Raw genomic sequence first — 27,326 nt, forward strand, 5'->3', positions numbered from 1 at the left:
AATCTGCCTGCAATGCAGGAGATCCAGGTTTGATTCCTGGGTCAGAAAGATCCCCTGGAGAAAGGGAATGGCTACCCAGTCAGAGAACCCCATGGAAAGAGGAGCCTGGTGGGCTGCAGTCCATGGGCTGAGCAACTAACACTAATAGGCGTTAAACAGTTAACCATCATCTTAAGTTATTTTTCTTGTCAACAAATTTCATAACCTGTGAACCCAAGAAGCAGGTTCTCAGACATCAAATCTGATGGCAGCTTGATCTTGGACTTCTCAGCCTCTGAAGTGAAAGTCGCTCAGTTGTGTCCGACTCTTTGCGACCCCATGGACTATACAGTCCATGGAATTCTCTAGGCCAGGATACTGAAGTGGGTAGTCTTTCCCTTCTCCAGGAGATCTTCCCAACCCAGGGATTGAACCCAGGTCTCCTGCATTGCAGGTGGATTCTTTACCAGCTGAGCCACAAGGGAAGCCCTCTCAGCCTCTAGAATGCTGAGAAATAAATATTTCTGTTAAAACACCCAGTCAATAGGACTTTTGTTATAGCAGCTCAGGTGAATGAAGACCAGCAGCATCTGCTTCATCTGGGCACTTGTTAAAATAAAAATTCGTGGGCCCCACTCTAGGCCTACTGAATAAGATACAGTACTCTGTACCTTAACAGATCCTTTGGGAGATTCTGATGCATGTCAAAATGAGAGAACCACCATGCTCAACCAACTAGTATCTTGAAAAACAAGCCTGAAAAAAATATTTACTATCATTTTGAAGTGCCAAAAAGTAGCCAGAGTTTTTGAAATTATTAAATGAGAGAGATTTCCTTTCAGAGGTTATGAAATGAAGTGATTTTCAGATATCTAAAATTCCATAAGACTCTTCAAGTAATTTTTGGACAAATATTTGGCATCAAAATGAAGTGTCAAATATGTCTCCTTTTTAGCCTCAATACTAGAAAAGCATATACACTATGGTAAACCAATAAACAAAATAACAAAAATCAATCCCTGGTTATACAAATGTGTAATTGCAAATTCACATGCGATTGTAAGTATTAATACAGAGATAGTTTGAGTACCATTCATACAGTGGAAAATGATATTTCACTTGCCATGCAGAAAGGTCTTTTGGACCTTTTTTATAAAACAGGTGAGAAATTATAGATTCTTAATTTGAAATATATAAAAGCTGTATCATTTTGTTGTCTTTGTATTATTTACTAAATAACTGAGAGAAAATTAAGAGAAAACATTAATAAAATATGAAAAAATCGACAAAAATGACAAGTGAAATTGATAGACGTTTTGACACTGAGAAGTAAGTGACTTGTAATAACATTTTTCAGGTCTTACTAAAGATAGTATTTCCTTGGGAGTAAGACAAATACAGTTAATGAAGAGAAATGAATTTATTCATGTTAGAAGATTTAAATTTCACATTGGATTTGACAGAAAATACTGATATCAATGAAGAAAACATGAAACTCATAAATGTCATTTTAATGAAGTCAGTCATTTCCCAAGAAAACTTGAGATGCCCTAAATATGAAAGGAACTTAATTAAGAGCTTCCCCAGCTGAAAACAATGTAACAATTTGCATGATATTAGCAATATTTAATTTGAAGAGCAAAGGAAAATTTCTAAACTGTCAATAGTAAAAGACACATTTCCATCAGATATGCTAAATGCTGTCTTTTTTTTCTATTCTCTCTGTAGAATATGGTAATGCAAAATCATTGTCATATGAAGAAGCAATCAAAGAACATGCAGCCAAGAAATGTGGAAAGACAACAAATATGGGCCGGGGAGTTATTTAATTTTTAAAATACTGTATTTCTGCCATTTGTGATGTTTGTAGCATTTATAGACTTTTTAGAATCTTGTCATTTACTGTGGCTTTTCTCATTTTAATTAAATATTCACTTTCTTATCTAATTTTTCAAATGCACTCCCTCTCCAAACTTTATAACTTTCAGTTATACTGAAAATATAACTGAAACTCAAAAAACTTTGTATGTATTCAATGCTATAGGACAAAACAACTCTATATGTATTAAGCAGTGCTTCTTTAAATGTTGAACAAATGACTGTCACCTAAAAATATTCAAAATAGAGGCAATATAAAATCATTTAAAATTTGTTACATTTTAATATTCATTTTTAAGGTATAAAATTCTTTAAAAATAGAGAATATAATATTAAGTTGGCCAAAAGTTCACTTGGATTTTTCCATACGATGCCATGGGAAAACTTGAATGAACTTTCTGGCAACCCTATCTGGTCCTGTCACCTCATGGCAAATAGATGGGGAAACAGTGGAAACAGTGGCTGACTTTATTTTTGGGGGCTCCAAAATCGCTACAGATGGTGATTGCAGCCATGAAATTAAAAGACACTTAGTCCTTGGAAGGAAAGTTATGATCAACATAGACAGCATATTAAAAAACAGAGACATTACTTTGTCAACAAAGGTCCATCTAGTCAAGGCTATGGTTTTTCCAGTGGTCATGTATGGATGTGAGAGTTGGGCTATAAAGAAAGCTGAGCGCCAAAGAATTGATGCTTTTGAACTGCAGTGTTGGAGGAGACTCTTGAGAGTCCCTTGGACTGCAAGGAGTTCCAACCAGTCCATCCTAAAGGAGATCAGTCCTGGGTGTTCATTGGAAGGACTGATGTTGAAGCTGAAACTCCAATACTTTGGCCACCTCATGTGAAGAGCTGACTCATTTGAAAAGACCCTGATGCTGGGAAAGATTGAGGGCTGGAGGAGAAGGGAATGACAGAGGATGAGATGGTTGGATGGCATCACTGACTGAATGGACATGGGTTTGGGTGGACTCTGGGAGTTGGTGATGGACAGGGGTGGCCTAGAGTGCTATGGTTCATGGGGTCGCAAAGAGTCAGACATGAAGAACAAGTGAGCAACTGAACTGATACATAGAACTGCTAATATCTATCACCTAAATTCAGTGCTTAAGTTGTTTTTTCTTTTTTTAACTTTTTTAACTTTTTTTTTCTGCTGTGTTTAAAAGCAGATCCCAGATATCCATGGCATTTCATCCCTTTCTGCCTCTAACAAATGTGGACATTTTCTCAGGTGCATGTATGCTCAGTTATGTCTGACTCTTTGTCACTTCCTGGACTGTCTTCTGGGCTCCTCTGCCCATGGGATTTTCCAGGCACGAATACTGGAGTAAGTTGCTGTGTCCTCCTCCAGGAGATCATCTGGACCCAGGGATCAAAACTGTATGTGGATTCTTTACCATTGAGCCATCTGGGAAGCCCCTTTTCTTAGATAAATATTTGCTTATCCAAATGTTAGGTCATCACATATAACAAAAAGTATGCAGTGTAATCATCTAATCTCATCCATAGTCAAATATTCCCAATTTTCTCAAAATTGTCTTTTTGCATTAAGTTTATTTGAATCACAGTATAAGCAAATTCAACACCTTTCACTTTATTAAACCTTTTAAGTCCCTTCTAATATGTCAATTTTTTCCCTGTGTCACTACGATATTGCTACACCAAAGTCAGTTGTTCTATACAGTGTTTCGTATTTTGGATTTATCAGTCTGCTTTTTCTTGTGTCTCATGTCTTACTATATTGTCTTATTAGAAGTTAGTTTCAAACTGTGGTGGTTTAGTCGCTAAGTCATGTCTGATCCCTTGCAACTCCATGGACTTAGCCTGCCAGGTTCCTCTGTCCATGAGATTTCCCAGGCAATAATACTGGAGTGAGTTGCTATTTCCTTCTGCAGGGTTCTTCCTAACCCAGGAACCGAACACGGGACTCTTGCACTGCAGGCAGGTTCTTTACCAACTTGCTCTACAAGGGAAGCCCAACTTCAGACCAGTGGTTCTCAAACTTGAGCTATAACAGAATCCCCCTTGAAGGCATTTTATTAATAAAACACAGATTATGTGTCTAGCCCCAAAGTGTCTGATTCAGGTGATCTAGAATGGTAGAAATAATGTCCATTTCTGATCAGTTCCCAGGATATGCAATTAGTGCTGATCTAACAGGCACACTTTGAGAACCGCCATTCTAGACTGAGGTTAGATTTGATTCAAATTCTTGTTTTTATTTTCATTAGCTTGTTTCTTTAATTATGCTGTGTGTTTCCTTTATGGTTTCCCAGGGGGCTCAGTGGTAAAGCATCCACCTGCCAAGGCAGGAGATATGAGTTCATTCCCTGGGTTGGGGCGATCCCCTGAAGGAGGAAATGGCAACCCACTCACTCCAGTATTCTTGCCTTAAAAATACCATGGACAGAGGAGCTTGGCGGGTTATGACTGAGTGACTAATACGCAAGAACAAATGCTTCATTTTGCATCTCATCAGAAGGCTCATAGTGTCAGGTAATCACGCTTTTAATGATGCTAAGAATGGCTAGTAGATTCCGGAATAAGTAACTGATATTTTAAAATGTAATGCTGAATACAGTGAAGTTGCAGAATAGAAAATCAATATACAGAAATCTGTTGCATTTCTATACACAATAATAAACTCTCAGAATGAGAAATTAAGAACAAACTCCTATCTATAATTGCATCAAAAAGAGTAAAATATTAAATAAAGATAAAAAATGCTCTGAACACAGAGTAAGCAAACTTTCCTTAAAAATAAGGTTAATCTTCCTCTTTGTAGGGATTTTTCTAGGTCTAGAATTGGCAGTTCTATTTGGGTACAAAAATGTGAGAAAAGGAAAGTGCAAATATATTTTCAAGAAGGATGGTCATGTGTTATCTCAAGATAATGAATGAAATATGCAACTAAGACAAAAATCTAATCTTGTCCCCATAAACCAACACCTGTGTATTTTGGATAAGCAGGTGTGTCTCTTCCATCAGGCCTAAGTTATGCTTCTTTGTATTTTTAAAGATCTAATTTGGATTTGTTGGATTTACACATGGAAGTGAAAATGATTGTTCCTTTTTTTAAATTTTTTTTAATTAATCTTTTTTTAAATTTTTTTTATTTTTTAAATTTTAATATCTTTAATTCTTACATGCGTTCCCAAACATGAATCCCCCTCCCGCCTCCCTCCCCATAACATCTCTCTGGGTCATCCCCATGCACCAGCCCCAAGCATGCTGCATCCTGCATCAGACATAGACTGGCGATTCAATTCTTCCATGATAGTATACATGTTAGAATGTCATTCTCCCAAATCATCCCACCCTCTCCCTCTCCCTCTGAGTCCAAAAGTCCGTTATACACATCTGTGTCTCTTTCCCTGTCTTGCATACAGGGTCGTCATTGCCATCTTCCTAAATTCCATATATATGTGTTAGTATACTGTATTGGTGTTTTTCTTTCTGGCTTACTTCACTCTGTATAATCGGCTCCAGTTTCATCCATCTCATCAGAACTGATTCAAATGAATTCTTTTTTTACGGCTGAGTAATACTCCATTGTGTATATGTACCACAGCTTTCTTATCCATTCATCTGCTGATGGACATCTAGGTTGTTTCCATGTCCTGGCTATTATAAACAGTGCTGCGATGAACATTGGGGTACATGTGTCTCTTTCAATTCTGGTTTACTCGGTGTGTATGCCCAGCAGTGGGATTGCTGGGTCATAAGGAAGTTCTATTTGCAATTTTTTAAGGAATCTCTATTAAAAATTCCAACATATGGAGGATGAACAACACACTTCTGAATAACCAACAAATCACAGAAGAAATCAAAAAAGAAATCAAAATATGCATAGAAACTAATGAAAATGAAAACACAACAACCCAAAACCTGTGGGACACTATAAAAGCAGTGCTAAGAGGAAAGTTCATAGCAATACAGGCATACCTCAAGAAACAAGAAAAAAGTCAAATAAATAACCTAACTCTACAACTAAAGCAACTAGAAAAGGAAGAGTTGGAGAACCCCAGAGTTAGTAGAAGGAAAGAAATCTTAAAAATTAGGGCAGAAATAAATGCAAAAGAAACAAAAGAGACCATAGCAAAAATCAACAAAGCCAAAAGCTGGTTCTTTGAAAGGATAAATAAAATTGACGAACCATTAGCCAGACTCATCAAGAAGCAAAGAGAGAAAAATCAAATCAATAAAATTAGAAATGAAAATGGAGAGATCACAACAGACAACACAGAAATACAAAGGATCATAAGAGACTGATTGTTCCTAAAATGGAGATTTGTTTAGGGAATGATCATCCAGAGTTTTTATTGAAATGAGACAGGTTTATGGGGCAATGACTGCTATATTTTATGTGGGTTATTAGAAGGCCTATAGTAATTTTTGTTGCTTGATTTTATATTATCACCCCAATACCCATATTCTCCCATTTGTTAAAAAGGACTATTTTTAGAGCAGTTTTAGATTCACAGCAAAACTGAGAGGAAGGTATAGAGATTTCCCATATTCCCACTTCCCTCTAATTTTCCCTGTTTCCAGCATTATTTACCAGAGCAGCACACATGTTATTAATACAATTGATGAACCTACACTCGTGAATTATAGTTATCCAAAGTCAATAGTTTATATTCAGGTTCACTCATGGAAGTGTACGTTCCTTGGATTTGTACAAATGTAGAATGGCTTGTATCCACTACTGTAGTATCATACAGAATATTTTCATGGCCCTAAAAGTCTTCGTTGCTCTATCTATTCATCCCTCCTCATCCCCTAAGCCATGGCAACTATTGATTTTTTTTTTTTTAGTTGTCTCTAGTTTTGCCTCTTCTAGGATGTCATATAGTTGAAATCATACAATATCTAGTCTTTTCCATTGGTTTATTTCACTTGTGCTTCAGTTATGTCTGACTCTGTATCACCCTATGGAGCCTGTCAGGCTCCTCTGTCCATGGAATTCTCCAGGCAAGAATACTGGAATGGGTTGCCACACCCTCCTTCTCGACCCAGAGATCAGACTCATGTCTTTTATGTCTCCTGAATTGGCCAGCAGTTTCTTTACCACTAGCACCACCCAGGAGACACACTTAGTAATATGTATTTAAGATTCTTCTGTGTCTTTTCGTGGCTGGATAGCTCATTTCTTTTAGTATTAAATATTATTTCATTATCTGGATCAACCACAGTTTATCCATTCACTCATTGAAGCACATCTTGGTTATTTCCAGGTTTTGGCAATTATAAATAAAGCTGTTTGAAACATTATTGTGCAGGTTTTGTGTAGACACAAATTTTAATTCCTTGGGTAAATACCAAGGAGCACAATTGCTAAATCACATGGTGAATATGTTTAGTTTCAGAAGAAAAAGCAAAACTATCTTCCAAGGTGGTGGTATCATTTTGCATCCTACCAGCAACGCATGAGGCTTGTGGTTCCACATCCTCTCCAGCATTTAGTGTTGTCAGTGTTCCAGATTTTGACCATTTTTATACATGTGTAGTGATATCCCTTTGTTGCTTCGGTTTGCATTTCCCCAATGCATATGATGTGAAGCATCTTTTCATGTGCCTATTTGCCATCTGTATATCTTCTTGGGTGAGGTGTCACTGGCCCATATTTTAATCAAGTTGTTTTCTTATTGTTTAGCTTTTAGTGTTCTTTGTTTATTTTGGATAACTGTCCTTTAGCAGATGTGCCATTGGCAAATATTTTCTTTCCATCTATGGCTTGTCTTCACTCCCCCATATTTTAAGACCAACGGCTTTGCAGAGAAAGAAAAACTATCTTAAGCTCCAACTCTGTAGAGAACCTTTCTTAGGTGCTATGAGGAAAAAGTAGGATATGTTTTGATTCCTGTCTCAGTCTAGCTTGAAGGAAAAAAAAAAAAGAATATCAACATGAAAAGAAATGTACAGCACAATGGTGGTATTTAAATCAGTGTCAAAAGCCATTGAATATTAAGAGTTTACAGTGAAAGGAAAGACTCAAATAGACCGAGGTTGAAGTGGGAATCTGTGGAAATTGAACTTAATCCAGTTAGTCTTGAAAGCTTTTAGATCTTCAACAGTGAGACAGGCAAGAAATGACATACCATCTGCAAAAGAGAATTCAGAGTTACAAAAATTTTAGTTTATTTTGTCAAAGGATTAAAAACAACAACGACATTGATTATGTTCTCGGTTTAGATCCTGAATATTCTCAGGTCTAACATGGGCTTTTTTACTTTGACTGCCTAGGGCTGTCCATGAACATCCTTCATGGTGCTAAGTGGTACTGTCTGTATAGACTGCCGGCTTGTGCGTCTCACATCATATCTAGAGAGAATAAATTAGCCCAGCATATTAATATTCAGATAAATGTATTATAACACTTTTAAGATATTACCATTTAAAAGGCATATATGGTGTATTTTTCAAACCTATGGAATATGTGTCTTATATTTGATTAGGTGATTCTACCTTGTTAATGATCTGAACTATAACAATAGGCTTTATTTTAAATTGTAACTCTACTTTTAATGCCAGTGATCTATTTTAGTTTTGTTCTCTCTGATTTTATGGTAATAATATAGTAGTGCAGTCCTTAAAGCATTCAACACATATGTTGTCATTGCATGGAGGCAGTTTTAAGGCTAATGATTTAAAATTTCCCATTGTAAAGGTCTTTCAAAAGTATTTGACGTTGCTGTTAGATTTCAGAACAGTTTCTGTTCTTTACAGAAATTACACATACCAGCTGGGGTGACCCGGGTATCTAAGTTATCATATATGAAACTTGGGGTTGTTAATCTGACCCAGTAATAACTGATTTCTGTACTACTCCAAGCTCCACTGCAAATGATTGAAACTCAGATTTAAGCAAAAATATAAAGGGGTGGTTGAAAGGATGTAATATCACACAGCTGGAAAGATCCTTGAGTTCATTTCATTTCCAGCACTGTTGAATCTAGATGCTCAAATGATTTCCCAGGACTGTTTCTACTCTTCTTAGCTCTGCTAGATTCAACTTGATTTTAGTCACAGGCACACTTTCTTCATCTGGGGCTAAAGGTTTGAAGCAGTGATACCTAGGGTAGAAGAGGTTGGTGCCCACAGGATTGGAACAGATGCTCAGCTAACAAGGAAGTAAAGGATATCGCAGCAGGACCCATAGTTGGTCTTGGACACAATTATCTACGTTTGTGAAACTTGTCTTGGTTGGCCTTCATTAGTACATTATGAAGCACTAAGCTTGACAAATGATTAGAAGGAAACCTAATTACTTTTTTCTAAACCAAAATCAGATGCCATCTTTAGACTCATAGACAAATTATAAAGTGACCTGAAAACATGTTGTCCTAGCAATCCTAGCATCAATATTTTGTATAGTCCTTGTTGGGCAAATCCATGAAATATACCTACCCCTCAGTTCCCTAATCTGTTTCAAGAATACTAATGCAGTTAGGTGGACTAAGCTCTGATGTCATCTCTATTCCAAGAATATGTGATTCAACGATTCCTTTGCAAAACTGATTGCAGGTTGTTTTTTGTTCTGCAAAATGTATATTGAATGGAAACAGTAATCACTCTCAAAAAGCTAAATTCAATAAATCTTTCTGCAGTGACGGAAATGTTCTATGTGGCTATTGAGCACTCACCATGTGAATGGTGTGACAGAAGAAATGAAGTTTTAATTTGATTTCATTTAAGTTAATTTTGATTTAAGTGAAAATAGCCACAGCTCTAGAATTATCAGCTTATTTAAACTGAAGTTTTGAGAAACGGTTGACATTAAAAGCAAAACAGAATTTATTAGCTCATGCAAGGAATTTCAAAGCAGCAATTTCTTCTTTTCTTTTCAGTCCCCTGCGCATAGCTATTCAAGCTACGACTCAGGCAAAAATGAGAGTGTGGATCGGGGTGCTGAGGATCTGTCTCTAAACAGGGGAGATGAGGATGAAGATGACCACGATGACCACGAAGATTCTGAGAAAGCTAACGAGACAGATGGCGTGGAGGCTGAGCGGCTAAAAGCTTTTAATGTGAGTCTTGCCACCCTCCCCGTGTGGCTGGATTTTTACCCCTTCACTTTCATGTTGTTGCTTGTTGGTAAATGTGGATATTTTAGAGACATGTTTGTTTAATTTACAGAAGGATTTAAAAAGTACATGAAACACTCTTTGCCAACCAGACACCAGAATTGCTGTGTTTTGTTTAGAATTTTAAAGCCAAATGTGAGCTGAAAACTGCAGTTGTGTTGTGTGAGTATGCATGTTTACCTAGTGGATGAAGGGGGCCTCAGCTTATGCCCCAGAAGAGCCGGCCCGTCATCCGTTATTTTTTGTTTTTGTTATTTTTTCTTTTCTTTTTTTTTTTTTTTTTGCTTTCCAAGCTTACCTAATTATGCATGACAAAAGAATCTGTTGTTTGTTTTCTGAGATTAGTATACTGTGCAGTGTAGCAATGTAACAGTCATTTTTATTATGAATAGAGAATTTACGGGGTGCTTAATTGTCATAGTCTACTGTTATTTCTTGATTTTTTCCTACGCAGTAGTCTGTATTTTTCTGTCTCTGTCTGTCTGTCTGTCTGCCTCTCTCTCTCTCTTTCTCTCTCTAGTTTTTAATCCAACCATTTAGAAAGTCTTTAAAGGGTGTCTGCTTAAAGTTTCTGGCTTTCCATTGCAAAGTTCTCCAGGGCATAAACCAGAAAAGAGTATTTTCCTATCGGTAATCAAGACAGGAAGCTAGGAACAGCAGAGAGCAGCCCTCCAAACCCTTCTCCTCTGTCTCCCTCTTGCCAACAGATGTTTGTCAGGCTGTTTGTAGATGAGAACTTGGACCGAATGGTCCCAATCTCTAAGCAGCCCAAAGAAAAGATCCAGGCTATCATTGACTCATGCAGGCGACAATTCCCTGAATATCAAGAGCGTGCCCGAAAACGCATACGTACTTACCTCAAGTCCTGCAGGCGGATGAAAAGAAGTGGTTTTGAGATGGTGAGTTTTGAATTGAAACACAGCCCTAGATTCCATCCAAATCCCACATGTAAACCATGACACGATTTTTTTTTTTCATCTTAGTGTCTTTTTAATTTTTTCCATAACGTCAGGTCCAAGGGGTTTTTGTTTGCTTGTTTGTTTTTGCTCCTTTGCATCTTCCTGAAGTATTTATCCCCTCTGTTGATTCAATAAGGAATACCGTGTGAGACTAGCACTCACAGGCCCGCGTGGTACCACGTCCTAGAAAAGGAGGGTCACATGAGTGAACACCAGCAAGAATCAGCGTCCCATTCTTGTGTGTTTTCTTTCTGTTACTGCTGAAGCAGATCTAAGGTTAATCAAGTCTTGAACTGAAGCACCAATGGTTGCTTTAGATGGCATAAGAGAATGCCTTTCTCTGGAACGAAAGGAAATGAATGGATCCATCTAAGTAGTATCATTTTCATACCAACAGTTTACAAATAGCAGGCCTTGAAAACAAAGATCAGGGAATGAAACTCCTTATGTGAAAAATGAAGCTTTTGTGTACTCGGTATATTTGTGTGTCTGTCTTGTGGATGGTTAACATGAACTTTTAGATTCAGCTTGGCTTTATAGATGGATGATATTATGCCAGTGTTAGGTATTTATGGCTGGAAATTAAATATCAGTGGTTTTTCAACTTTATTCTACCTCAGCTTGATTGAGTAGTTGTACCTAGAAGTAGTTTTTACAATATATTTTTAAAATTTCTCAATATTTTTATGTACTTGAGTGGACAAGTACTAGAACTTTTCTGAAACTATTTTATTTGTACCTTTGAGAAGCCTCTGTGAAAGCCAAACTCTTTGTGTTTGTGATCAATGCCTCTAATTTACTAGGTATCATAGAGCAGGAGTTGGTATAGATTTAGGAGAGGTTTCAGAGTATCCTATATGAGAAAGAGCTTTTCAGATAAAAACAAATGACAAGTAATAAAATCCCTTATTATCCATTTTTCTACATTGACTTATGAGAATATCTTTGAAATTTTAAAAGGAAAATGACCGTTTCTTATAGAGAGGTAGTCAGTCAAGCTGGTCTCTAACACAAGGCTTGGTCCCCAGAGAGTATGGTGTGGAGTTCTAGGCTCACCAGAACTATGGTGCTGTGTAACCTAGGCACATTACTTCAGTTTGTCATGCAGAATTCTTAATTTCGATAAAGTGTATTTGAGACAGTCACAGGTTTTTTATTAGCTGTATTTATTTACCAAATATGAACACCTGTGTGTTTTCAGCTTTGTGCTATGCATAGAGGACAAAAAAGTTGATATAAAACCATGTCGGTTTGCAAACTAATCATGAAGTAAAACATTATAAAGAAATGCTTTGTATTTCATTTTTAATAATTTTCAATTGTTCATCTCTTTGTTCCTTTATCCGTACATGTATAATGTGTATAACTCTCACAAAGTAATGAGGAATATGAGATGCCTGACTTGTTAAAATAAATTTGGCATGTTTCCTAATCATGATTCTTTGAGGTTACAGTTGTAGGAAGTGAAGTGCTTAAGTAAAAATACAAAGTGAGTGAAGTGAAGTCGCGCAGTTGTGTCCGACTCTTTCTTTGCGACCTCACGGACTGTAGCCTACCAGGCTCCTCTGTCCATGGGATTTTCCAGGCAAGAATACTGGAATGGGGTGCCATTTCCTTTCCAAGGGGATCTTCCCCACCCAGGGATTGAAACTGGGTCTCCCGCATTGTAGGCAGACGCTTTACTGTCTGAGCCACCAGGGAAGTCTAAGGCCTACATTAAACAAATGAAAAACACAGATAAAAATTGATGTTGTAGTTGAGCCTGTTTTTTAAAAATGTGTTATTCAACCATGTACTACTGGAATTAAGTATCAAATTTGCCATCTATTTAACACCAGAATTTTGATGTGCTTGCTTTACTTATGACTTCATTGTCATGGAGTGTGTCATCATTTTGAACACTCATCCTTGCCTGGAACAAATAGGGAAGGCATGACTAGGACAGGTAGTAATTACAACTAAATACTGTACATTAATATTCTTGCCACCATAATTTTTAAATTAATATAGGATATCAATAATTTTAAAAATTATAACATTTGAAAATGCTTTCATTTATTATTTTTGCTATATGAAGATGTGCAGAAAATGTGTATTATTTTGAATATATGATTATTTTTACATGAAAATTATTTTGTAGTACTTTAATAAGTTCATTGAAGCAACCTGAAGACAACTTTAATATATTTGAAGAGAATAACTGGAAAGTTGTAGGACTATTTGATAGGGGATTCTGGACTTTAAAATGAATGTATTAAAGTGATATTCAGCAAGCTTAGCTCATCCAGTTACTTATGGTCTCTAAGGCAACAGACTCTATAAGTAAAGCAAAATACAAAATATTGAATTCATAGTTCCTTCCTGACTTTGATTTAGAAATTCAGAGATATTCCCATAGAAGTGGTTTCTCACAACTTAGTATTAGGGGTTTTCCAGGTGGCACTAATGGTAAAGAACCAACCTGCCATTGCAGGAGACGTAAGAGACTCAGGTTCAATCCCTGGGTCAGGAAGATCCCCTGGAGGAGGAAATGGCAATTCACTCCAGTATTCTTGCCTGGAGAATCCCATGGACACAGAGGAGCTGGGCGGGCTACAGTCCATGGGTTCACAAAGAGTTGGACACAACTGAAGCGACTTAGCCCTTATATTAGTATTATACTCAGAATCTGACTTTCACTCTAATTTTCTGCTGTTGTTAGTACAAAAAATATTCATTTTTAATTAATCTACACTGCACTATCCCTTAAGATGAGGCTTCCCTGGTGGCTCAGATGGTAAAGAATCCACCTGCAATGCAGGAGACCCAAGTTCAGTCCCTGGGTTGGCAAGATCCCCTGGAGAAGGGAACAGCTACCCACTCCAGTGATCTTGCCTGGAGGACTCCATGGACAGAGGAACCTGATGGGCTTTAGTCCATGGAGTCACAAAGAGTCAGATGTGACTGAGCAACTTTTATTTTCACTTCTTTTATCCCTTAAGAATTCAGAGCACAAGTACTTTTCATTGACTTCTCTGAATGCATACAGATATTATAGTATGTATTTATGCATTCTTATTTCATTGAAATCATTAAGACCCCAAAGGTCTTAATAGCTTAAGTAGTAAAAATCTGTATGTCATTGCACTAAACAGTCTCTATAATGCATAAAGTTAAAAAACCTTATTATTATACTTTTCTACACATTTTCACTAATTCATTGTTTCCAATGATCTCAAATCATAAGTTCTTCAGTGTTGAATATAAAAGAATATGTTTTATGAAAAGTAAATCCAAGAAGCTTGATACAGAGTACTTTGTTAGTTTTCAATAGATTTTAAGAACCATTGAGTTAGATAGCCATTATATTAATCCTTAGACAACTATATCAAATCATTATTGATTCTGTTATGCAGCTTTGACACTCGTTACTTCAGTTAGTTTTCTAAAGACTATTTGTTGATTGTTCCAGAAAAGAAATGTATTGCTTCAGTGTGTCCTGATCTTAAATTCAAGAGAACCTATGATAGATTAAACAATAAAAGCAAAGCTTTATGAACAAGGCAGGGTTGGCCCATAACCCGAGTATCATTTGTGTTATGGATATGATTTCACTTTTTATTTTCTGAGTTTGCATTGTTTAGAGAATCTTTCACCAGGCTGCATATGTTTAGATGCATTTTTGTAAAACTTAAATGGAAATATTTGGAGGATATAGTCAAAGACTTTCAATCCATTCTGCCTCTTGTACCTCAAATTTTGTACCTCATTTTCAGACCATCTTCTAAGTTCTTTATTCAGATCAAGTAGCCTAGATATTTGAATTCCATAAACTCAATCTCTTGAAAAATTACCTATTAACTTGCCTTTTAATATTATTTATTGACCATATTTGTTTGAAGAATTAATCTCATGCTATTTTTTGAAGAATTTTGCCAGGAACATTGTCCATTAGGCTAGTGAATGTCCACTATAAATGATCTCATTTGGAACCCTCTTTTAGCATGTAATGGAAAAGAAGAATGTGTTTCTCCTGCGGAAATAGAGTGCTTTTATGTTTTCTCATCATTAACTTACTAGGTTCACTTTTTTGCCTGTCAGGAAGTTTACAGCCAAAATCTTTCTGAGTTATCTCTTTCCCATTTATCTGTTTGTTTAATTTGTTTTAGTGTATATATTTCCTTGGTAGCTCTGGTATCTGTTTTTGGTGAGGAGAGATATAATTTTAAAACAAATATGTAAATAATCTAATTATGGAAACACCATCATTTCAGACCATCTTCTAAGTTTTCTATTCACAGTATTTTTTATTTACATCCTCTAATACCCTCCTCAGTAATTTTGCTAACTGACCTTCTGGTTTTAGTTTTTTCATTAAAAGATAAGTATTACATGTTTAGGAAATGGTACTTTTTTTTTAGCGAATTTGACTATTATATATCCTTTGCCTCTATTTCTCTGATACAAGCTAACATAGAGAGATCATAATTCTTCTTCAATTCACAGCTTTTATAGCCATGAAATAGACTGTGTATAGGTATTACAAAAGCTACAGTGCCACTTGCTGTTCATTCTTTAGCAAACAGAGCCACTATAAAAATGAATTAAAGTGCTTCTTTAAACTAAACATTTGACCAGAAACATCGTGAGCCCTCCATACAAGACATTGATTAAAAACTTTGTATCTGTGCAGCCATTATTATTCACAATATTCTTCATGCATTGTGATCACAACTGTGCCGGTTTCTCTCCTTGTGACCACTTAACTTAATTGAAGCTAATTAGCAAACACATTTTGTTGGAATTTCCCACCTGCTAGTTGTGCCATTTTTTTGCCCTCTCTTTTATAGATGTCATCTACTATCCCCCAGGATACTTCTATAACATCTTCTAAATTCTTTCTTCATAATATTTCTTTCTAAATTTCATCCTATAATACTTTTCTAAATAATTGACAGCTAATGTTCTACCCTCTTAGTTCTTTAATTTTCTCAGTTTCATTGAATATTATTCAGTCATTATTCGTACAGGTAGACCTTAGTCTTTGCTTTCTCTCAAAGAGCCTGCCCAAGCTATGGTAAAAGTTTTCACAATCATGTAGAATGTTTTAAGTATCCTCTGCTGTCTTTACAGAGACAGTGCTCTGGTCTTCCTTGCTCTGGATCACCCTGCTGTTTCTGCTGCCTGTAACTTGACCTCCTTCGGCACATTGCTTCTGTGACCATCCCAGTGGTCGTAGTTTCAGTTTTCCCCTTTCACTGTTTCTCCTTTTCTTATCTTCTGCCTTAAAACACTCCCCAGATTCCAAATAGATACAGATATTGAGTGTAATGGCTTCTATAATCGTTCTTTGTAGACTCAATGAGTCTATCTTTCTTTGCCATGTTTCCTGAATGATTATTTTATACTCACAAATGATACCTCTTACCACCACCTCCACTGCTACTGCTACTGCTACTGCTAAGTCGCTTCAGTCGTGTCTGACTCTGTGCGACCCCATAGACGGCAGCCCACCAGACTCTCCCGTCCCTGGGATTCTCCAGGCAAGAACACTGGAGTGGGTTGCCATTTCCTTCTCCAATGCATGAAAGTGAAAAGTGAAAGTGAAGTCGCTCAGTCATGTCCGACTCTTAGTGACCCCATGGACTGCAGCGCACCAGGCTTCTCCATCCATGGGATTTTCCAGGGAAGAGTACTGGTGTGGGGTGCCATTGCCTTCTCCGACCGCCTCCACTAATAGTCCCTTATTTCAGTGAGTTGTCGTTCTCACCACCATACTGAATTACTTCTCATGAAGAGCTCATGACCACCTTTATACCAAATCCAAAAATTGCATCCTCTACTACAAATCACCCTGTTTTCTAAAGACTTTTTTTTTTTTTCCCATTTCTACTCATGTACTTTTTTCTTGATTTGGGGCACTGCTGAAGTTTCTGTGTTTGGCCATGCACTTACTGTACCTTACTGTCTCCACAGCTGCAGAGGTCTGCCCCTTATAGACTTCTCTCCTGTCTAAGTGAGGGCTTCTCAGGTGGTGCTGCTGCTGCTGCTAAGTTGCTTCAGTCGTGTCCGACTCTGTATGACCCCAAAGACGGGCAGCCCACCAGGCTCCCCCATCCTTGGGAGTCTCCAGGCAAGAACACTGGAGTGGGTTGCCATTTCCTTCTCCAATGCATGAAAGTGAAAAGTGAAAGTGAAGTCGTTCAGTCATGTCCGACTCTTAGCAACCCCATGGACTGCAGCCTACCAGGCTCCTCCGCCCATGGGATATTCCAGGCAAGAGTATTGGAGTGGGGTGCCATTGCCTTCTCCCAGGTGGCGCTAGTGGTAAAGAATCCACCTGCCAAGCAGGAGATGCGAGTTTGATCCCTGGGTCAGGAACCCCTGAAGAAGGAAATGGCAACCACTCCAGTATTCTTGCCTAGAGAATCCCATGGCAGGCTATAGGCCATGGGGTTGTGAAAGAGGTGGACACAACTTGATGACTAAACAAAAGCAACTCCTAAAGTAGATCCCAGCCATATACAAAGCCTTGGTATTTCATTCCACATCTCAGTCAGATGCTAGAGAAATGTACTGTTATATCCTCACTGATTTCTCTATATTCTCTATCACCCATTCTCTCCACTGATCTGCCTCATCTACCAAATCACCAGCAAGTTCCTCTTGAGTTACCTATTTCCAGCAGTTGTCCCACTGTTGTCATTCACACCAAAGTTCATAAACTTGGAATGATGTCTGACTCTCTTTATATTTATGACTTGCATCCTCCCACTAATTTCTGTTTATTCTTCCTTTTCTGTCTTTCCCAAATCAGGCTCATAATTTTTAATTTTATCAGCTATCATTTTATTTCTAGCTTCTCACACACCTTGCATAATTCTTCTAACTCAACTTCCTACTTCCATATTACACTCCTTCCCTCCCCTCTATTTGCAAACAGAGACAAAACTAGGACTTGCACCTGAAAATTATGAAATTTGGCTTTTTCAAAAGTAAAGTAATAAAAAATTATGAACAAAAAATGTATATAGAAGGATGAATATATATCTACAATTAGAAAAAATGCACAGTAAATTTTTTAATACAGAGAAATCTAGAAGACTCAAATCTTTTACTTCAGACATATCTTTAGACAATTTTCAGATACACTTATATATATATACTGATACTTTTATTTTCATTCATTTTCCCATTCCTACCTATAATCTTACAACATCCAGAAACTTCAGTATTATTAGTTCCATCCAGTTGAAGAACCCTGGGGCCTGTACTTCATTGGCTTTACGATAAATCTGCCTTCGTACCTAGAGTAGTCTTCCTCAATTTTGGCTTTGATACTGTCTAATTTTTATCATTTCAGAAAAAAATTCTAAATTTCTTATTACAGTGTTAGCATATGGCCTTTTAAAATTGAGAGACCTAGGTGTTATGCCCAGAGTCCGAGTCCCCAAAACTGAGAGAATAAGACGTCCACAGCAATGCAAAAGCACGAAGGGGTTTTATTTCTAGCTCGAGCTAGGGCTCCCGCCACATCCAACGCAGTGGAGTGGAGCAAGGAGCCTCAAGCCCAGATTTACAGCAGTATTTATAGGTTTTAGAACAGAGAGTTGGCAAGAGCTGATTGGCTGCAGGAGTTTCCTAGTATTTACTGATTGGCTAATCTTTATTGGCTGCAGGGGGATGTCTTTTACGTCCTGATAAACTCAAACCAGGTTACGGGAGTATGCTGATTAGACAAGTCCTGGCATCCGTGGGGATGACCTCACTGGGCAATGACTCAGCTTTTCCCGTGAGTCCTACCTTAGTCCCTGAAGCCTATCATGGCATTTGTTAGGTCCCAACACTAGGTTGAATTCCTGTACAATTTTATGTGATGTTTCTGAGTCTCCATTTTTTTAAAGGAGAGGGCTGTAAATGATCAGCATTTTATTAATAATAATTAATGATAATCTGACTCCTTTCTACCCTTTCTTCTGATGTGCTCTGTTATTTCCTTTAATGTCTAGATCAGGGATCCCCAACCTCCAGGATCTAATCCCTGAAGATCTGAGCTAGAGCTGATGTAATAATAATAGAAATAGCATGCAAAATAAATGTAGCACACTTAAATCATCTCAGAACATCCGCCTTCCACCTCCCCTGTCCACAGTAAAATCGTCTTCCGTGAAACTGGTCCCTGGTGCTAGAAAGTTTGGATACCACTGGTATAGGTCATCACTGCTGCTACTGCTAAGTCGCTTCAGTCATGTCCAACTCTGTGCGACCCCATAGATGGTAGCCACCAGGCTCCCCCATCCCTGGGATTCTCCAGGCAAAAACACTGGAATGGGTTGCCATTTCCTTCTCCAATGCATGAAAGTGAAAAGTGAAAGTGAAGTCGCTCAGTCATGTCCGACTCTTAGTGACCCCATGGACTACAGCCCACCAGGTTCCTCCATCCATGGGATTTTCCAGGCAAGAGTACTGGAATAGGGTGCCACTGCCTTCTCCTAAATTATTCCTGCTGCTGCTGCTAAGTCGCTTCAGTCGTGTCCAACTCTGCGCGACCCCATAGACGGCAGCCCATCAGGCTCCACTGTCCCTGGGATTCTCCAGGCAAGAACACTGGAGTGGGTTGCCAAATAGGTCATCACAGGGAACTGCAACTCTTTCTTTCAGTGTGTGCTTTCTTGGTCCACTGATTTGTCCTGATTCAGAGTTCATGGGTACTATTCTCTTTGTTTACTGAATGTATTTTATTTACTAAAGTTGAAGAGTAACTAAAGTGTAAAGAATACAGCCTTCATAGCTTTCAGATTTGGACTTCCCTGGTGGCTCAGACAGTAAGCGTCTATCTACAATGTGAGAGACCTGGGTTCGATCTCTGGGTTGGGAAGATTCCCTGGACTCATCAATAGATCCTTAAGTATTATGTTGACCTGAGGCTCATGGAATACCTTTCATATACCTCACTCATCTTCCATTTACAAATACATACAAATCCTGAGTAAAAAACAAAAAAAATATTACAATTTTTAAATACCTCTATAAGCTCAGAAGAAAGAAAAGGAATTCTCAGGACTTGAAATTAATAGAAAACTCTCTCAGCCAGAGTTGTAAGCCCTTAATTTGATATGGCAAAAGACTAGGGAGATAGAAAAAGTGACTTTAAGCCCAGACAGATTAGGGCTGGGGTTTGAATGCCAACTCAAGTTCAGGAGATGTGGAGTTTGGTTTGTTACTAGGCAGGAACATGAACTGAAAACTGCATATAAAGCTGGTACCCTTGCCTGCCCTCTCATTAAGGGAGAATTACAAATGTCAGATAGCTTCAAAAACTGAGAAGAAAGTGAAGTCACTCAGTCGTGTCTGACTCTTTGCAACCCCATGGACTGTAGCCCACCAGGCTCCTCCATCCATGGAATTTTCCAGGCAAGAGATCAAACCTGGGTCTCCCACATTGTGGGTAGACGCTTTACCATCAAGGCCACAAGGGAATCCCATTTCAAAAACTGAAATGATGGGCATTATAAATATTGAAATTAGAGCCTTATTATATGGGTTAAACAGCAGATAAGATGATTTAGCCAAAGAAAAAAATCAATAAACTGGAACACAGAACTGTGGAAATTTCTCACAGAAAGGAAAAAAGAGAGGGAAAATTTGAAAAAGAAGTTTACTTGGGGACTAGAATGATATAGATCTAGTAGACATTCCAAAGGAGAAATTAGAATGAGTACTATTAAAACAAATAGGGAGGAAGCATTTTTCAAAATTTACTAGGCTATGAATACTAAGAAGAGAGAAACAGACCAGTTCTGGGCAGCACAAATAAAAACAAAGTCACACCTATGTGCATCAAGGCAAAACTGCAGGAGACCCAAGACATTCTTAAATGTCACCAGCAAGAAACAAGAAACTATCTAAAACAGTATAACACGCTGAACGTAATACTTGTCCTCAAAATAGATGTCAGATGATAATCTTCAAAATACTAAGAAAAAAAAATCTTAAATTTTTTAGAGAGCTACATTTAATCTACAAATCAACACCCAACTAAACTCTACTTCCAAAATGAAGAAGAAAGACACTTCAGACAACTACTGAAATTACAGTACCACTCACAAGCTGTCTCTGGATGACCTAAAATGTACTCTAAGAAAAAGGAAACAACCCAGAATGAGACATTGGAAAATTAGCAGTAAGCAAATCTGAAGAAAAGCTCCTGATTTTAGTCACTGGATCTTGGTTCTTAGCTGTGTTTTATCAGCTGTTACTTGTGGACTTTGTATCTCTTCTGCTTCAGAAACAAATAGCACTTATACCTGAAAACCAACACCATTTGAAATAACAAAAGTGAACACTCCTGCACAGTTTGTTACCTGCTCTCTGAGGAACATGATAAATGCCGTCTAATCTGAAATTGCATTTCACTGCTCCCTTTTCTAGGAAACCCTTGCTGTCTCAATCTGTGAACTCCCAAGGGAACTAAATCCAGTGTTTTTATCTATGGAATCCTCACTTTTGGCTAAGAGCAGCTTTAAATCTCTCTTTCTTTCATGTGCAAATTGTACTTTGTGGTACTTTTGTAGTTTTATTTTATCCTGTCTCATATTACTGTTATTTATATATGGGCCTTAGCTCCCTAATAGGAAGTTACGTTCCTTGACTTATGCTTCTTAACTTGTTCATCTCTGTATCATCCACTGTGTCTTCTATAGCATAATAAGTTGCTTGTGAAAGCTGCTCAGCCTGTTGAATTCAGTTGAGTTCAAATTGTTGAATGAAGGATGAGTGGATGAATGGACATTCACAATGTGCTACTTTGTGGTAGAAATCAGTTGGGAGATAAGCTAATGTTTGTTGTGTAGTCTGCCTTTCACAGTATTCTGCAACTGGCATTTCAATTTTAAAAACTACTGATAACTGATAACAACATATTTAGCAGGATTAGTTTCCTAAAGAAGGCAGTCATATAACATTTGATTTTCACTCTCTTTTTAGCTCTTGAAACACTGTTTAAAAAATATTTTTATCTATTTGGCAATTAGTGTGAATAGGTAGTGATATTAACTGTATGAATGGAATTTGTATATGGTTTTAGGTTCACAAATTAGAAAAGATGTCAGGATCCACAGTAACTATAAGTACATATAATCACTTATCTTCAAGATTAAAAGATATTTCCTAGTGGAAATTTTAATAAATAGTTAAAAATGAAAAGGTAAGATAAGGTAAAGTCGCTCAGTCATGTCCGACTCTTCGCGACCCCACAGACTGTAGCCTACCAAGCTCTTCCATCCATGGGATTTTCCAGGCAAGAGTACTCGAGTGGGTTGCCATTGCCTTCTCCAGAGGATCTTCGCAACCCAGGGATCGAACCCAGGTCTCCCGCATTGTAGGCAGGTGCTTTACCATCTGAGCCACCAGGGAAGTCTTAGAAATGAAAACATGTCATTTTAGTTGAAAGTTTAGTTTATCTCATCTTGATCAGTTGTATTATCAGATGACATTTAGCTAAATGGGCTTTAGTTTCAACTATAAAACTTAACAATTCCCCAGGTATTTGTGAAATATCATTGTTAAAGGCCAATAGTGTTCTAAAATTAAGGCCAAAGCAAAGACTATCAATTCATAATCAAATACTTATAATGAAATCAAAGCCTAGATGAAGGTTAATGAGCATTTTTGTTTAAAATACATTTTAAAACTCATTTTAAATTGGTCAAGAGATTTTTCCCAAACTGGGAAGTCCAAGGATTCTCACATAGCTGGATCCATGGGCTCAAACGTCAGGGATCTGCTACTCTCCTAATACTTTACCTCTCAGAGTTTTGCTACCTGTTGGAAAATGTTGCCATCAGCAGCTCTAAGCTTCTTAAAACTCCCAATCCAGGAGTAGTCTTCCATCTTTCAGCTTCAGGTACCCATTTCCATGAAAGGACTTGGATTAGCCGTATTTGGATCACATGTCCATTTCTTGGAACAGTCACTGGGAACAAAGGCACAGTCTCCCATGATTGTCCAGGACTAAGTCATGTGGCCAGAGTCGGGTCAGTAAGGGACTTTGCTTATCACGTCCACTGAAACCCTACAGCGTGAGTATCAAGGCAGTGTACCTGCTGCTTTAGTCCACAGGCACCATCCTTATCTAAAAGCTTGGATCATCAGTGGTCCAGAATTCAGAACTTTCTTGATTTGGGAAACATGATAAAGTGTATCTTCTATTTATTGCTTAACACTCACATTGAGATCTTGAGAAGCATCCCATACGCAAATATATCAGTCTTTCTGCTGCAAAATTTAGGAATATTCATAGAAATAAGAAAAAAGAAACATTGTAAATATCCTCATAATCAGTTTCTTCTGCCAGCTGAGTTTGCCCTGAGTTTATGAAATATTTCAGCTTATACAACTTTAGGATTTTAGAATTGTTCATAAAAGATTGTGAGTCTGTAATGAACATACTTTATTGCATGTATGTTATACCCTATATGCTAAGCATTGTACTAATTTAAGTGAACTCCATGATAATAGAGATAGTATTGATTTTGTTTATCTCCATATAGTTGGACTTGGCACAGTACCTGAAATATAGAAAGTGCTCATGAAGTATATTTGTTCAATAAGCTAGTAAAGATATCAGGGACTTTATGTGCCTTACTTCATGGAATTCTAACTGCGTCTCCCTATTCATAGCTTACTGACTGACCCTCAATTTTGCCATTCATAAAGACAAAAATAAAATAATGATACTTGGCAGAATGAATGAGGCTCATAGAGATGAAATAGCAAAAGTGATCAGGCATATTGCAAGGGGGTGATGACATAGTAATAATCCAGGACTGTCTGACATAGTTGCTAAACTTTACTTTAGTCTACTGATGTCCATAGGTGAAGCTACCTGTTCAGAAGGGATACCTTGGGAGCTGCAACTTTTTACACTGTACCAGTTATGGGTTGAGGCATGAGTATACCATTTGGGGATGATAGGATATGCATGTCATTCAAGCTGCAGAATTGTCAAATTATGTGTTTTAAAAAGTAACAAGATTGGGAGATATCATCTTAATTTAGGATGTAACTTACCTACACTCTGACTACTGAATCACTTGCTTTAATTATTTTGAAAAACTCATTCACTTAAAATCTCGGGTGGATGTCACAGTTGCTCTCAGTCCGGCTTGTCTAATACTTGATTAAGCTCTATTTAACACTGGAATGGAGAGCATTACCACAGTCTCCCATGAACATAAGCTTACATTCTTGATTTCTTTTAATTTTTTTATAACTTCGAAAAAAAAAAATCCTACCACATCCTAAGGGTACAGCAGAAGTTCAGAGAATTCTAACATTGTTTCAGTTTTTAGACCAAAAAATGGTGTGGTAGGTTTTACATGCATAAATGAGGAAAGACACACTTACTTTGTGCTAACAGCAATCACATTTTAAGTCCCCAATTAAAATGTGACTTTTTAAACTCCAAAAGCCCCACATGACTGTTTAGCCATCTGTTTAATGAAACAGCCACTACGGATTTGGGCACAAATAATTATTACAGTAAAGACAGTGCTGAGGATAGATCAAGTCATCCCAGTTGAGCGTGACAGTTAATTATGAAGAGATAATTAGTGCGGGCTAGTTAGGATCATCTCATATCCAGGAAAGAAAGACAACAAATCTCAATCTCGGTATAGATCATATAGAGTGTATGATTATACACATTCTTGAATCATTTTTAACTTTTATAAGATATACACCAAATAGTAGATTTGCTGAGCTATATTCAATCACAAATTTATTTTCCATAAATTATCTACTGATAATATCTATTCTTTGCATTTGATTTTTGTTGAAATATTATTATTTCAAGTTATTACAATGAAAGTTTGTGCATCTTACTGGTGTTAGAAGGAATCTTCTGTATTTATCCCTGGTAGAACCCATGACTACAGCCCTTAATGTACTGCCAGGAAAACACTGAAGAGATGATTTTAGAATAAGCTCTCTACAATTAAATGTAGCAAAGGAAAGGAGAGTTCCCATGAAGATGGTTCTAAGAACTCATACTAAACAATAGTTTCAAATTTCTCTCTTAACACTGCTTTTATAAGGAACACAATTGATTAATTTCCTTCTTACTGTCTTGGTCTAAGTACTTTTGAATTGTGAAATAGATATTAGCTACATTATGGAGGAAAAATCAGCAAAATTCTTTCATATTTAGTAAAGTATAGCTGGGTACAACATAACTGAACTCTGTGTGTATTGATCAGCATCAGCATTCACTACTGGCTCATCAGTATTAGAGCCAAGGGGAAGTTTACCAGGATTGCCTTACAGGAAAAAAAGAACAAAAAAGAACTTCTCTGCCTGGCTCCTCATTCTCATTTTGAGCATGAAACTAAGCTTTATTATGTTTCATGTATTACAGTAATTTCTTGGAACTTCTGTTTGCTCCAAAATGAAAATCTTGTGAATTTAGATTGCTTCAATTTACAATTTGTGACTGAATTAAGTTCCATTTTATCATGTTATTAATGAAGAAAGGTTTTAAAAAATTAATAGGAAAACGTTTTATGAGGATTTTGACCACTCAAAGAGAAAGACTTTAAGAAGGTCCTAATATATTCTTTGTTTCAGTACAAAATTGAATTAGCTGTACATGGATTCCTCTATAAGAATGTGTAGTATTTCAGAGCTCTAGTTTTCTTTAAACTCATTGAGGCCTTAGTTTTACAATGAGAATAAGCTTTACTAGGGAATATTATTCCAAACATATCATCAGAATTACATATTAGGGTTTCCACATCACAGCTGTGTGACCTTGGGAAAATTATATAGGGACTTAATTTGGTTTTCTTTAAAAGAGTGATATAAATATTATATTTTTTTCTCAAGTGTTGTTTGGAAGAAATCAGATAATGAACCTAAGATTCTTGTGTTAATGCCTCCACACCTAACACTAAATATAAGTTACATATTATTAATATTTATCTTAAAAGTAATGAGAATGAACTGGATTGGTGTTCTCCTTGGAGACACATATTTTGTCTTCAGTTCAGTTCAGTCACTCAGTTGTGTCTGACTCTTTGTGACCCCATGAAGCACAGCACGCCAGGCCTCCCTGTCCCTCACCAACTCCCGGAGTTCACTCAAACCCATGTCCATCAAGTCGGTGATGCCATCCAGCCATCTCATCCTCTGTCATCCCCTTCTCCTCCCTCCTTCAATCTTTCCCAGCATCAGAGTCTTTTCCAATGAGTCAACTCTTCGCATAAGGTGGCCACAGTACTGGAGTTTCAGCTTTAGCATCATTCCTTCCAAAGAAGACCCAGGACTGATCTCCTTCAGAATGGACTGGTTGGATCTCCTTGCAGTCCAAGGGACTCTCAAGAGTCTTCTCCAACACCACAGTTCAAAAGCATCAATTCTAAACTCCTTGAAAAGCACATATATATCTCTTAAACTGCAATAGAGATTTTATTCATTCATTCTGCCCTTCTCCCATGAGCTTATCAGTTATAATTGTAAACAGTTGTCTAAATAACTATCTTTGGTATGCTTATTTTTAGTCGAGCCAAGAGTTTATGTGTAAACATTTCTCCTAAAATATTTTTATTAGTAATGAATTATGCATAAGTACTAAGTATACAACAGAATTTGGCAGAGTGGAAGAGATGAGAATTGCAGTACATGAAACCTGGCTTCTATTTCTAGTTCAGAATTAGGCAGAAAAGTTTCTTCAAACTTTAAAGAAGTGTGCGGTGAATGATCGCTATGGCCATTTACAGTTATCAGATTATGATTCTACAATAAACTCAGAACAACTCTAATTTCAAAATTATATTGTTTAACCTCTGGCCACATCTTATCACATATCTTTGCTTCTACCCATTGCTTCCTCTTAATAGGAAAGAGTACATGATTGCTTTATCTTGCAGTTAACTTTTTCCCCAAAATCTTGAAATGAATAGGTTACTCAGTGACCTTAAAAAGTATCTTGTCCTACTCAGCCAGGACATTATTCTAATTTCTGAGAAAACCAAATAAATATATCTTGGAAAAACCCAACTCTTTCATTTTCTCCAATAAGGAAACTATATAAGTTATTATACATAATAGCGTATACTCTTCTAGAAAAGTCATTTACCATTTTAAATATTTAAAAAAAAATAGAATTTGAGAGGAAATTCTACCAACTAATTTTACTTCGTAAGATGTTTTACCTTGTGTTCTCTCTTTTCTACAGACATTTATTTATTTAAGGGATGTATGTATTTATTACTACAATTTAATCTGCTTGATGAAGCTTCATAGTATTATATGGGCTTCCCTGGTGGCTCAGACAGTAAAGAATCCGCGTCCAATGTGGGAGACCTGGGTTTGATCCCTGGGTTGGGAAGATCCCCTGATCCCCTGGAGGAAGGCACGGCAACCCACTCCAGTATTCTTGCTCAGA

The 27,326-nt window shown here is 37.2% G+C and overlaps 1 protein-coding gene across 7 annotated transcripts in view; it reads left to right on the forward strand.

Moving 5' to 3' along the window:
• NOL4 (nucleolar protein 4) overlaps window positions 1–27,326 on the forward strand; it is a 460,596-nt gene that overhangs the window by 312,891 nt on the left and 120,379 nt on the right. For 5 of the 7 annotated variants that reach the window (XM_069568799.1, XM_069568800.1, XM_069568802.1 and 2 more), the window contains one exon: window positions 9,708–9,887. In XM_069568799.1, the coding sequence (XP_069424900.1) occupies window positions 9,708–9,887 (180 nt within the window). Of the gene's footprint in view, window positions 1–9,707; window positions 9,888–10,651; window positions 10,844–27,326 lie in introns of all 7 variants that reach the window. The other 2 variants (XM_069568797.1, XM_069568798.1) reach the window with 1 other exon arrangement.

This window comes from Ovis canadensis, chromosome 23 (assembly GCF_042477335.2).
Source record: "Ovis canadensis isolate MfBH-ARS-UI-01 breed Bighorn chromosome 23, ARS-UI_OviCan_v2, whole genome shotgun sequence".
Taxonomy (NCBI): Eukaryota; Metazoa; Chordata; class Mammalia; order Artiodactyla; family Bovidae; genus Ovis; species Ovis canadensis.